The 14,735-nt window shown below is 40.4% G+C and overlaps 1 protein-coding gene across 3 annotated transcripts in view; it reads right to left on the minus strand.

Moving 5' to 3' along the window:
- Positions 1–1,921: 1,921 nt before the first annotated feature.
- The window catches only part of LOC147883023 (zinc finger (CCCH-type) family protein), a 129,234-nt gene continuing 116,420 nt past the window's right edge, over positions 1,922–14,735 (minus strand). The window contains exons 9-15 of one of the 3 annotated variants that reach the window (XM_087399338.1): positions 8,097–8,195; positions 7,870–8,004; positions 7,661–7,756; positions 3,484–3,532; positions 3,224–3,387; positions 3,093–3,136; positions 1,922–2,964 (exon numbers count right to left, since the gene is read on the minus strand). In XM_087399338.1, coding sequence (XP_087255464.1) covers positions 2,709–2,964; positions 3,093–3,136; positions 3,224–3,387; positions 3,484–3,532; positions 7,661–7,756; positions 7,870–8,004; positions 8,097–8,195 — 843 coding nt within the window. In that variant the 3' untranslated portion in view covers positions 1,922–2,708. Of the gene's footprint in view, positions 2,965–3,092; positions 3,137–3,223; positions 3,388–3,483; positions 3,533–7,660; positions 7,757–7,869; positions 8,005–8,096; positions 8,271–14,735 lie in introns of all 3 variants that reach the window. The other 2 variants (XM_087399337.1, XM_087399339.1) reach the window with 2 other exon arrangements.

Raw genomic sequence — 14,735 nt, forward strand, 5'->3', positions numbered from 1 at the left:
CACACAACAAATCTCACTTTTCTAGTGTTGAAGTATACCACCTAGATGAACTACACCTTCGAGCAACCTAGTCAAAGTAGATGTGGCCCAATGCATTGCTCCACGATGCACAATATTTGTTATACTATAATAAAAAGACATTAACCACATGATTTCATGCACACTATAGTGATTATGGCCATGATGCATAACAAAATTCAAGGCAAGAGGTCAAATTAATAAATAAGAATCCTACGTGTAGATCACATACCCTTGCAAGTCTCATTCGCTTACTTCTACCCCATTGTCTTTAGCTACACAAAGAGCTTCTTTTAGAGCCAATCCTAAGACATGTCATTGGCGTGGATGGTTTTATCGAAGCTATGCTTATATATTAATATAAAATTTTGGTAAAATTTTATTGAACTCATTTTTTTAGTTTCACAATATTGATAGAAAGTAGTACATTTTTATATAGTTTCTTTGGATTTTTGAAGAAAAAATGTAAATCTTGGCAAATAATTAAACTTTTTTGCATAAAAGATTCAAATCCTAGTGAATATTTCAACCATTTATTTTTTAAAGGGCATACAAACTTTCGACACCAATATAAAAAATTAGCTTCTTAATGAAACTAACTTGAAGGAGAGTCCAAGTTTCTTTAGATATGCTTCTTAATGAAACTAACTTGAAGGACAAGACCAAGTACCTTTAGATATGGTTTTGTCTAAGACTTGTGTTTCTATCAAGATCCGTATAGAAGGTTGCTCTATCTTTCTTAGCCTCTTCACCTAAGTAAAAGCCAAAATATATCACACAACAAATCTCACTTTTCTAGTGTTGAAGTATACCTAAGTGTGCTAAATATAAGTATTTTTTTGCTGATATTACTCATTAGTGACTATAGCCACTCTATAAGCATAATTTATACCTCTGAAGGTTCTTATAATATCACTTAATACTTATATCTTAAAATTAGCATTTATGCAATGTAACCAACAATCAAAATAAGGTTTAAATTTGATGTTCTATATCATATTACTTCTCCTAAAAACTGATTTGACTCCATAGTATCATATTGAACTTGTTATACATTCAAAAAATAAGTAACAATATCAATTTTGCCTAACTATCATCACTCACAAAGTTGAGTTGAAAACTTGTTATACATTCAAAGAATATGTAAAAATATCAATTTTGCTTCACTATCATCACTCATAAAATACCGATTTGGGTCCATAAATCCAAACATATGTTTTATAGTTATTATTATACATACTTTTTTTTTTGTGAAATTTATTTTGCATTATTTTATAGTCACTATACCCAAAAAAAAGAGAAGTGCCTAAATACATCAAGAGAAGATCTCAATATATGACGAGTATACATCATAGTCTATGTACTGAATTTGCAGACAATCATAAAAGGATTGCTGCAAAGAGTACCTGAAAAAGAAGAAAAGTGAAAAAGTTGGACCATAGAGTCCAGAGAGCCCAGTAGCGAAACACACACACACACACGCATATATAAAATGTACAACTATGAAAAAACCCGTTCTCATTTAAAAATATGACCACTTTATTTAAAAGTTGAGAAAACAACTTGAAATATCGGTAACAACTCGACCTTAAAACTGTGTGAATCTCAAAAGTCATAGGTGTGAGTTCCAATGCAAGATAATTCCAAGTTTTTTTTAGCACATAAGCTAATACGCTCAATAATCAAAACTCCAAAATACCTTATCAATGCCTTCGAATAATTCGAGAAAGTGACCAAGTTAACACCACATGAAAACATCCTGAGACATTTTTATGTCCTATTACCAAATTAGTGAAGCTCGACAAAATTAATGCATGTTTCCAAAGTTAAGATCATCAATATTACAAAGTAAAAGCAAGAAATCTTAGATTTGGAGCCATTCATGCAAATAAAATGGGGCAATGTTTGCTACCTTTCATTTTCTCTTTACATCAAGTAGACACCTATGTTTTTCTTGTTCATAGGAAATCAATACATATGAGCTAAAACCTACAATATGTTGTACCTCTACAATCTTCAAGAAATCCTTTTGAAGATGAGAATCATAAGAAAATCAATGCGTGAGTTTGTATACATCTTGAAAAGATGATTGAAAATGAGACACAGAGAGAGAGAGAGAGAGAGAGAGAGAGAGAGAGAGAGAGAGAACAAATATATGTAATAAGGATAATATTGAAGATGATGTAGCACAAGTATTACGTAGCTGTCTGTGAAGATAACATGGGCCATGACGAAATTTGACTATCATGAGGCTGCCCAAGGCTTCAAAGCTAAGGAGCGTACTGTCCCAAAGGATAAAACGTCAGTGGTATCTCTCTCGATGAGCTACATTATGTACATTACTTATCATCCCCGCTAAAATTTATCGAGCAACTCGTGATTGTTACATACCCCCACAGACATTCACTCAGTAAATGGCTAAGAAGCCGCAGGCAATCTGCTCAGACACTTCAAAATCCGCTCAGAATTCACATACGATTTCTCTGTCAATCGCTCACTGCAGGCAATCGCTCTGAAGCCCCGGCTGCTCTGAAACCTCAGGCATCCGCTTTTTCTTTTCCACAACAGATATGTTCATTCAAAGATTCACAGTGCATATCATGAACGAGATATTTTTTGTTACCAAAGAACGCAAATGCAAGAAGCTTCATTGAGAATCAATAGCCTGTCCAAAAGTGCATCACAAGAAATCATCTTTCCATTAGCATGACAACTTCACAATGAGGAGTATGTGGGAACATATCAACTGCCACTGCTTTCACGGGCCTGAAAGGCTTCGATACAGGCATGAATTTCATTCGCTTTCGAGCATGACCAACCACACTCATGTTCTTCCAAGAAGCAGTGCTGGTGCTATTTGCCTTTGCTTCTCCCTCTCCATCTGCTTTGGGTGTACAAAGTTCCACAGCATTGGCCAACAATGTCTCCGGGTTACATGATACATATCTGTTAGGAGGAGCACAACATATGTTATCTTAATAACAAATGCACATCAAAACTCTGAGAATGCTGAGCACTGGTCAGACATCATGAATTTATTGTCGAAATAACTTGTAACTGACAGGGATACTTACACCAGTCGATGGATTTGTTCATGTGTCCTGAGTACTTTTATCACCTGCAGATCCATAAAGATTGTCTCAACACAAGCCATCGATTTCTCCTAAGAATCTAGGCACAATTTTTGTTAATACAATCTGCTTACCGTAGGATGGAGACCACTCCGGGGGGGGTCAACTATGACCACCACAGAGCTAAATTTTTTCTTTGAACCAAAAGCTAATGATCCATCACAACTGGCTTCTCGCAGACAACCATTGGCCTCCTGATGAGCGTCATCACCTTGAATCTTCACTGCACCTTGCTCAGCTACAGTCAAACCAGAAAAGTGAGCCCCAGAAGATACAGGGAATGCTACACCTATAGAGTTTTCAGTAGACAATGAGTGAAGCTCATCTGATCTACCTTCATCCAATAGATATTCCTCAAGCAAACCGTCCATGACATCTTCAGCCTGTAAAAATTTCAATTTTAAAGCTGACTAGTTATTTAAACTCTCCATAATATGAAGGATCAAATTTCAGAATATAACAGATTGACATCATTACTTTGAAGACACATACCAGTAAACATCTGAAAAGAACAATTCCCAAATAGACATTCCTGCCAAGCTATACTTGGTCAAGACCTAACCCTAGAAAGGGAAGCGGTGCAAAGCTTATGTCATCCTTAAAAGAGCTCAATGAGATTCAGATACACATATTTGTTTTCCTAACAAACAAAGGGCATTCACCAACTACTGAGTAACTTTCAAGCACTTTAGTTATGCCTTGCTGTAATCTTTGAGTTATAATGGCATAATCCTCTTCTAAGGAAACCTTCTTTAGAATAATGAGAAGGATCGAGACCTTACAGCAACAAATCTGTTGTGGTATTATTTGATGATATGTTATACTTGAGTAACAATAAAGAGGAGCATAAGGAGCATCTATAGCAAGCGATAGGTCTTCTTAGGGAGGAGTGGCCCATGCCTGGGAATGTGGATGAACTGAGATGATTTCTTGGTACTGTAGCCAAGTTAGCTTAACTACTGGAACAGTTCTGACACTACCGACTTTGAAAAGTATTTTTTTGCCGTGTGCGCTGAAGCCAAGGGTACCTCTATAGGAGCAGTATTAATGCTGGAAGAGCATCCAATAGCTTATAAGAGCAGAAAATTGCAAAGTGCTGGGGTGCGAAATACAACACTATGAGAAGGAATTGATGGAAAAACTATATTAACAGTGCCGAATTCACACGTGAGAGTGTTACACTCGGTCAGAAAGTTTCCATTATCTTTATGGTGATGAATTCAAGGTTAAGACTGACCATCAGAGTATTATAAACTTATTTTTCCAACCAACCATTCCCTCTCATTAGATCAAGAGGGAAGAAGATCTTCAATTATTTGCACAGCCAATTATGGTATCAGCCAGGAAAGGAAAACTTGGCTGCTGTTAAAAGACCATAAAAGTTTTTGGCTTTCCAAGAAAGGAGTAGTAATATCAGAGAATCTTACAACTCTGGATATTGGATGACAGTTTTTAATCGTATATTACTGAGAGGCTTATAATCAAAACACATTCTGAATGTTCAATCCTTCAAAAGAACAGGAGCTCCAAATGGTGAACTACTGGGTCGGATTAACCTTTTCTTCAGGAATTCCTAAATTTGTTTGTCAACTTCAGTACAATTTGATTCATCCTATGAAGGGCTCTACAAGGGGGACTTTGCTCCTAGTTGCAATTGAATGGAGTGATCTTCAGGTCTACTTTTTGGCATATCAAATAAAGAGTTGTCTGTAAACCTATCCTCATACATAGTATGGTGTATATTGGAATATTTCTTTTGCGTGTGGTTTGCCTTTGAAAACTTGGACAAGGAAATATACACATAAGAGGCTTGTTTTGCTAAATCATACCTATGAAGTTATTTTTTGGGTACATATCCTGTGTTTTGAATTGCATATGGGCTGACTCATAAGAAACTAAAATTATTGCTGTATGAATAGCGATGCATTTTCACATTGGTCCTATGGTAGACCCATCTTTGAAGTACCAATATAGTAGAGAAATGGTATTGGGTTGCCTTGCTGAAATCCAGTATGATCCTTTGTGAATGACAAGTAGTCTTGAGGGGATGGATCTAAAATCCTTACAATTGCTTACATCGTAAGCATGTGGTGATTATAGCAATGATCTTTTGGGATGGATATTAAATCTTTACAATTGCTTGCCTGGTAGGCATGTGGTGACTATAGCAGTGATTTTTGAGACTACAATGGACACCTAGAAGGTCATGTGTTAACTAAGGAATCTTACAAACATGGAGTCTAGTAATGTTGTTGTCACCAATTGGATTTGATAATGATGACCGAGTATGAAGACCTTAAGAAGAATTTAAAATCAAGAAGGGTTGAAGGTCAAAAGATCAAGTGGGTTAAGTTAGTAATTGATTTTTACTTTAACGTTTCTGATGAGTAAAAGTCGTTATAGAATGGCTGATGCACATAGAAAAATTATACGTGTGGAGAAATAGTAAGGCTTCACTAAAATAAACTTTATTTTTACCATTCTCGGGTGGAACTACAAGAAGTATTTTGGTCACAATGGGATACTTCAGCTAGATATGGGAAGATTTCCAAGAAGTGAAGAGGACTTTAATATTGACAATCAGGTTATGACAACTTGGGTAAGGATTGGTGTTTCATAAAGGAAGGTTTTAGCACTAATGCAAATCAGTTTAGTATCTACAAGCCAAGCCCAAATGTGATTTAATAGAATAGAAGTTGTAATTCCAATACTATGTGGGCAATTGCTAGCTAAGCTAATACATCATACGGTTATCCTAGACAATATTTGAAAGATGATAGAATACAATGAAGACCATAAGGTCCCGTTGCCATTCTAGAAAGAAAAGGACAAAGCACTATTGGTCCCTCTATTTGAGATGTGACAGGGGTTGCAGTTCCTACATGATGACTCTACCGTCTCTATACGCTACACATTTGCCCTTTTCCCTTGCCTCTATCACCCTCTTGATACCCTCTTTCCATTGCTAGATTTGCCCAAGTCTAAGATCTTCGTTGATAAACATTGACGTTCCTTTCAAGCTTTGACTGGTGGCTTTTCCCATGTGTCATCCTTTCACTCTCCATGCGATTCTTTGATTGCTAGGAGGTGCCCCAACCCAACCCCAGAACTCCCTGGAATGAGCTTCAAATTTCACTAAGTGACACTCCTGAAATCAATTATCAACGGACGGTTTTGCAGGTTCCTCCATGGGGAACTGCAAGCAAGCTTAAAATATCCAATTGCTTGTGGATCCCTAGTGCATGGGGACTTTCTCTAAAGCACTTATCAGCTAAGCTTCCCAGCTGCCATTCCTCTTCCCAAATGTTGGCCCACTAGAGGAGAGACCTCATTTAGATTCACAACCAATTATCAAAGTCTCAGGCTTGCAAGCATGTTTTTTGGCTTCTCCAGAGCGCTGATTGCATCCTCTCTAACCCCTATCATTTTAACATTAAGGGAACTATTTTGCCACCTTCACTCTTCATCTAGAGTCTCTCCTAGATGACCTTTTGGGGCTTATGGCCTTTCACTACTTGTGGCCATAAATAAGCATCCTTGGGATGACTTCCTTGTTTGACTTCCAAGATCTGAACATGACTGTTTTGAGCTCTTCCAGGTTCATTTTCAAGGCTGCATTTTCAGAGTTGAGGTCTCCCCAGGTGTCATCCACAACTCCATTTTAAAAGCCTTGAATCTGTATTTCCAAAGAATTAATGCATAGGCTTGTTCATCCATTGACTTCCTCATGGAATCATTCTCCTCTTATATCCAACTACGTGTTCATCCAGTCCATGCATAAGGAAATGCAGTCCTTCATTTTGGTAATAAAATCTCAAGTGTTGCTCATTGAAGGATCCATCTCAGGTAGGCTTTTAAATTCCTTTTCCATGGCCACTTTCATACCTTCCCAGTTGGCACTCCGTAGCATCCTGTATGTAGAGACGGTCTCCCACTAAAATTCAAAATGAGTGACATAAATTGGCAGGCCTGTCAACTTCTGTAGTCTTCCATAGACAGAAGTCCGTCGACAACTTTTTTGGCCAATGTTAGATTTCGTTATTGATAAGGGTTAACCTCCCGTGTCAATAGGAGTGGCCTGTCAGAAAAGCCCCCTCATTGGGTGTATATTTCACCCTCAGAGGGCATCTCCTTCCGTCAGAGGGCTAGAAAGGGGTCTGTGTGGATGAGGAACATGAATGTGATGCAAGGGGCCCTTGTACGAGATATGACGATCCTAGGGGCGGAGGGGGAGGTCGATGTACAGGTACCGGCAGATATGAGCGATTTCAAAGGGAAGGGGGAGGGGGACTGTCGTTGAGTCGTGTACCTGCAGCAGCCCATCAATGCTGTATTAGACAGCTTTGCTTGGGCTGCCTTGGCAGCAGTGCACATCTGGTAAGGAAGCCACATTGGTGCGACCTATGAGCCCCTTGGCATTTTCCAAGTAAACTGTGCAACCGAGTATAGGTCATGAAAGAACACACCGCGTTTGAAACATAATCATCTAACCTAGTCCATGGAACGAGTACCTTGCCACATACAAACTGACAATTCCTAATTCCATTGATTTCAGCATTGGTACGGGCATCTGCTATGGCTGATGCATTCATTTCAATGCCTACTACCTGCCAGAGACAAAAAACCCAAAACTGGTATCATAGGGATTATAATATAGTAGTTTGAAAAGATATGAAGCATTAAAGTACAAAGACTAGAGGGAAAGTTTAAGAGAAAGTACCATCCCAACTTTATGTGCCAGTGTTAATCCTATTGTTCCCGTTCCACAACATACATCAAAGAGAAGGGTGTCAGAGCTGAGACCAGCCCAGTCACCTGCCATAGTGTAGAGTTTTTCAGCAGCTAGAGTATTAACCTGCACAATGCACAGAATGGCAGGTAAAAGTTATAATATCTAGATTAACAAAAGAAAAACAATCAACAGAACCCGATACATTGCCAAGTAACCTGAAAGAAGGCATTGGCTGATACACGGAATCGAAGGTTGCATATATAGTCATGTATGAAGGTGGCTGAAACTTTCCCATCATCTTCAATAACACTACCCTGCACCAAATTTGGTACAGGAATGGTAACCAATGGTGAATCAGGGGATGCAGCATTTGAGATCCCTAAATGATCCTGCAATCAAATAAAGATTCCAGCAGCAAATGTTGAACTTTAACAACTAAACGCACCCCAAAAGAACCCAAACAAAATAGCAATTAAACATTATGTTATTTCAAACAAACCATTGTGAGAAACTCTTGAATATATGGGGCTCCCATGGTGGCCCATCCTTGAACTCTAAAATATTGATCCAACAAAACCAAAATGTTGCATTCTGTTCACAACATTGACCCTAGAGGCAAGACTCATTGTTCCCATTTTGAAAACATGGCACCTTGAGAAGTAGTCCAGTTCTATAATGATTTTCTTGAGCTTCAAGAAAGCCCCATAATTAGGTCGACAACAAGGTTGTCCACATCGATAATGAGGTTGGGGTGTTGGGAGATTAATGCTGATGGCCTTGAAGCCTTTACGTGGAACAATTAGAAAAAGGAGTACCCTTCAAAGTAGCCCATTTTGATAGACTCTATGGCTCTAAGGGGGGGTGTTGAAAGAGACCCACAATTGAGGATCACTCATACTTAGCACCCTGGTCCATATGCTGATGAAATAAGTGTTTGCTCTCCCCATGGTATTTGACAATCTAGAAACATTCCTTTTTTAAGTCTGATAGGACGCATTTTAAGAATATTATACCTAGATGCATTTGAAGAATATTATGTCTTGTCAACATTTGCCAAGCGTTCTAATGCACACTCATGTTGCATCCATAGGCTAAGTCTGAAAAAAAAAAGAAAACTTTACTAAATAGCCCAAATAACAATCATGCACCGATTTCAATATTGATACCCCTCTCCCTTTTATAATACCGTTTCTTTGTTGGTCATCTTTTTATCCTCTTCTTTCCAATCTAACATACAAGTTTTTCTTTGATTTGAGGAGTTTTAAATATCCTTTACAGTTTCTTTTATGGTTGTGAGGTTTCAATCTAAAGGAAATGTGAAACATTTGTTCCCTTGTTCGATTTATCATTTCTATAAATATTTTTATCTATGTCTTGTCTACACTTATGCTGCAGCAAAAATACAAGAAATTGCTAGTTATTGGAGGAAGATACATTGGAATCCTCCATTTTTTTGTTAGCAAAACAACGTTCAATAAAAAATCTTTCAAAATCCACTCACTATCAATCCACACCATGTGTAAGCACTGTAACATGCAAGGGTTAATGATCTTGTGAATCACAACAAGACTTTCTTTAAACCTTTAGCCAGTCGTCTTCAATGTACACCACATAGAGGAGTAGGGGGAAGAGAGAGAATAATAGAGTCGGCAACCGATTGGGTTCTTGTACCCGTTGAGAGCCCCCTCCTACAATTGTAGGAGAATGCAACTTTGAAGAGGGAAATTAAACTACCAAACAAATGCCCAAAAACCTGACAAACAGCTCCAAACTCTAATCGAGGCCTCAATGTTGTCCACACCATCAATGGAGGACACTTTATGAGGCTGAGAATGAGGCTTGTGCTATCCACAGGCAAACAAGTGCCTTCGTGAGTTTCCGTTTTCGTTTCAGCTGCACGAAACGGCGGTTCGTGCAACTACGCCAACCAGGCTGGTCGTTTGATCGACCTGGTTGGTCGCCACTTTAGGCCAACCTGGTCAACCCCACGGCCGACACTAGATCATCAGGCTGGCCTATAAAATGATGCCTTGTGGAGCCCCATTTGGTAGCCATAAGGCTTGCCTTTAGACTTCCTAACCTAGACTGAAACCTAGCTAAGCCTATTGAGTTCTCAAGTGGGCCGTAGCTCATGCCTGACTCATCCCTGAACTAGGGCTCACAATGGGTGCAATGGCAAAGACAAAAAAAAGCCTAATTTAGGGAACTAAAACTGTACGTTAAGCACTTGATGATGAGCTTAGTATGTCACCTAAACCCTAGTATAGGGGTGCATGTGGCATTCAATCCTCCTTAACTTGGCAGTAGATGCGTAGTCCACCAATACTAGGGAAAATCTTGGAAGAATCCTTCGTCGAGCCAAACTGCTTTAATGGGTACCTCAATGGCAAAACTTGGCGTAAAATTCCCGAATCGATCGTCCTGACCCATGCTTCCATTTGTGGAGAAGAATATCTTCTGGTTCAATGACTCTAGCTCATATTGTTGCTCATCTGGGACATGATTGAGTGCTGGCCTAGTATACGGCTTCAACCATGAGACATGAAAAAAGTTGTGCACGGTCCGACTGTCTCGTAATCGCAACTTCATGAAGACCATTGATCTTTTTTCTGATAGGCAATATCAGAAACTGCAAAGGGAAAGCTTGGATCAAAGCTTGCCCACCTGCTTCAACCTTTGCTTTATTCTTGCGGGACTTTTTTGCCTAGCATGTATACGCTTCTTGTGCTTTGGCTAGCCTACTTTTAACTGACTTAATGATCTCGGCCAAAGTCTCTGCGGTCTCTTGGCTTCAAGAGACAAAGAGACCATCTGAACTAAAAGGGATGAGAACCGTTGGCCGAAGGCGACTTCATAAGATGTACAACCAATACTAGGTGAATGTGTGTAAGGATGGCCTACAACAATGGAAGGTATTGTTCCCACTTTGAATGTGTACCATGACAATATGCTTTGAGAGCACAAATGCCAACTGATTGTAAATCACTGTCTACGAAGTAAATTACCAATGGGGTACCAATAATGAATGAACTGACGAGCAATGTCTTCTACGGTGGTGGCTGTCTATTGCAAGGAACAGGCATACAAAATTTACTAAAGCGATCTACAATAGCCATGCATTGCGTATTACGCACACCTGCGGATGCTAGAAGACGACCCACAAAGTCCATGGAAATATCTTGAAAGCATCCTTCAAGAAAGGATAGTGGCTTGACTAAACCTACCACTTTCTTGTGATAAACGTCCTTCCGCATCCTTGGCCAATAAAATAAGAGCTCGAGCTTCTCCAAAGAGTTGTTGATTATGACCACCTGTAAGGGAGTCGAGGGCATCATGAAGAAGCGCATGTCCTTTGTCCTTGAGCACACGTAGCCTATTCTTGTAGAATAACCAACAATGTTGTCCTGAATAATTTCCAAGATCAAGGCCAGTGGCCAACTGATATTGCCGAACTACTCAAGAGTCCGCATACTATGCCTTCATGTTGTCAAGAACCTTTCCGTGAAACTCAAGCACAATAGCCCCTTGAATGGTTTGCCAGGGACAAACTCAAACATGCCACCAAATTGAACTCCACCCGGCTTGCCAGGAGCTTCACTAAGAATTAGGCAAGGTGTAAAGCCACTTAAGGGCTTGACAACCTCTTTTGACTGTGAGGTCTAACTGTAAAGAACTTCCAATTCTTTGATGCTTGAATAATGCCAAGTAGTTCCGTGTCATAGACAAAGTAGTTATTTTGGCATTTAACTTGCAGCTATCGTAGACTACTAGCCAATCTTCTTGCTCTAGAACTGCATCATTGGCTACATTGCTTGCATCAATCATGGCCAAAAACGGATGCCAACTTAAGAACTGGTGCAGTTGAGGCTAAACATTGTGAAAGGCCTCCAGAACTTTGCCAGTAACAAAGATCTTTTGTTGGCACGTCTTCACTCCCTCGAGTGAATCTATGAAAGGTGCAACAAATGTGGAGAAATCATCCATATATCTAGGCCTAGCAGAGGCAAACAAAGGATGGGATCTCCTTTGTAGTCGTGGGAATGGCCCAATATAAAATGGCATGAACCTTTTCCGAATCCAAGCGAATACCTTCTACATTGATGATGTCTCCCAAATATTGTATTTCTAGCAGCCCAAATTAACCCCCCCCTCTTGGCGGCTACAACTGCCACACAGGTTTAGAGAGATGGATTAGAGAGGCCATGAGCATACCCGAGCTGATTATCGTGCAAAACTTGAAGAGCGTCTGCACATGTTGTTTGGCAATCATCGAAAGGATTAAAATATCGTCCAAGAAGATAAAGAGCCACACACCTATATATTTTGCGAAGATTCCCGACATCATCTTGTTGAAGGTAGGTGATGATATTTTTAGGCTGAAAGGCATTACTACGAACTCATGGCGATAAGCAGGTTCTATCCGAGAAAACGTCTTTAAAATGTTGGCATCAAAGATACGGACCTAGGGATAGCCCCTCTTCATATCAATCTTAGAGAAGTACTTTGCACCATTATGCCTTTCCAAGATGTATTCAATGCGAGCCATGAGAAACTTGCTCACTATCAACTTGTTCAGTGTCCGACAATCAGCACAAAGTGTTGACGTATCCTGCTTTTGGAAACAAGAATAGGTACTGCAAAATGTGAATGAAGAGCGGAATCACTAAGATGACTGCTGCTCCAATTCACCCTCCATGGATTTTTAGAGCATGTGCGAAAACCTATTGGGTGGAATTGAGCTAGGGATTAATTCAATGCAGTGATCCTTATGCAAACTGGGCGGAAGCTGGGGTGGGAGATCATCTTGCAACATGATGTCTTGGAATTCTTTGAGAAGAGCAACTATACTCTGTCCCAAAGATGGAACTGTCTGTACAGTGGCATGCTGGCCACGGACACAAATGAGGGCCACACGACACCTTTGCGTATGGCACAACCAGTCTGTAATATGTATATGTGAAATCAGTGGGATATCCACAAATGATGGCCGGCTCCGGAAGACGCTTGACAATAGTGAAGGTATTATGCTGCCAATCAGAAAGAGATGAATGATCTCGAAATCCCTCAAATATCATATCACATCCGAGCAAAGGCGTAATGATGAAATTCGGCATAAAAGAGGCCTTTGAACTAAAAAAGAAAACCGTGTGGCCTTGTCTGTGATTTGAGTGCATAAACCTAGTGTAAAACTATCCATGGCTTGCTGATGAGGCACAAGAATACAATCCATCTTATTGGCCAACTGTGGGAAGACAGCGGCCTCGAAACTTGCCATTTCGAAAAGGACAATGAATTGCTGCCCTTTAGCTGAACCATAAGCCTGCATCAGAGCCTTTTTTTGAACCTGGATGTCACCCTCCTTACCTTCGAACACCACTCGTGGGACGGGGTTCAATGAAGGCAAGAAATTGTTCGTGGTTAAAGTTGGAGGTGCGGGAGCTGTCACAACTGATGCAATGGTGCTTTGAAAGCCTTCTCGGGCGGGCACTTATGACAATCCTTCTTCACATGCCCGCTGATAGTATGGCAAAAGAAACAGCGTCCCTCGGATTGCTACCGCTTCTGTTCATCAGGCTGAAAGTACCCCCCTCCCCCCATAATGCTCTCCTCCAACTTTTGATCAGGTGTCTTCTTAGGCTTGGAATCCTTCATTCCAATAAACGCCTGCCAATGGTCTTTCTTCTAGTTATTAGAGTCCTACTGCTATATGCCCTTGCCCACGCGTTTTCCAGCCTGCTCCCTCCATCAGTCCAGCCTGTCCATTCCAGCCTCCATTCCTTGGCCAGTTTTGCTAGCAATTTGGGGCAGAATTCCAAGACTCAGTCCATCTCTCTCAGTCACACATATACCTGCTTGCCCGTGAACAGCACAAGCCTAATTATCAGCCTCGCAAAAGTGTCCTACATGGATGGTGTGGACAGCATTGGGACCTCGATCAGGGTTTGAAGCTGTTTGTCAGATTGTTTGGCAGTTTAAGTCCCCTCTTTCAAGTTACATTCTTTTGCTCTCTTGAAAAGGGTATTTTAGCATTGTATTTCAGTTCTTCAATTCAAAGAAAATTCTCCTCAAATTGTAGGAGGGGTCCCTCGCTGGGTACAGGGACCCAATCAGTTGTCGACTCTATTATCTCTCAACCCTTCTCTCCCTTCCCCCATACTCCCCTCTCTGTGGTGTACATCGAAGACGACTCACTAAAGGTTTAAAGGTCTTGCTGTGAAAGCAGAAGACAGCTGGAAGAAAGCAGGAAATAGCTAGAAGAAAAAGAGAAGATAGAAAAGGAGAATTGGATTTTGGAAAAATGCTCTTGTTGATGCAAGAGGAATGCAAGCATGAGGAAGCCGCACAAGCTTGATGGAGAGCCTATGCTATTTAGATGATGTTAGCAACCATGCATGCTAGTTTGACCATTGTTGTGTCTACTATATCCACTCATATTCAGTCGCACAATTCAATTCTAACTTTACCAAGATGCTCGTAAGTGTGATCTCTCAACCTTTCTCTAGTTCATCCATCAGTTTGTTGCGCACATTTTCCACTTGCACTAATCACGGATGAGTAAGACAAAGTCCACCTCACAACTCCCCACCTCACCGATGATTGGTGGCCGCATTGGGCCAATAGATATAATAATCCCACCACAAAGGTAACAAATTTCATTTAGAATAGGTTTGTTTCCGAATCCCGATCTCTCGTCTGGCTTCTTACCTCCACAATTTTGTTGCAAGTCAACACCTCCTGATGTCACCTTAGAGAGAGAGGGCCTTGATTGTGGGTGTGCCCGCCCAGTGAGTGAGGGTAGCATAGAGAAAGAGGGCATGTGTTGTGGGTGTGCCAGCCCCCGTGAGAGGACTTAA

The sequence above is a fragment of the Dipteris shenzhenensis genome, chromosome 28 (assembly GCF_047967505.1).
Source record: "Dipteris shenzhenensis isolate YYH24624 ecotype China chromosome 28, Dip_SZ_1.0, whole genome shotgun sequence".
NCBI classification, from domain to species: domain Eukaryota; kingdom Viridiplantae; phylum Streptophyta; class Polypodiopsida; order Gleicheniales; family Dipteridaceae; genus Dipteris; species Dipteris shenzhenensis.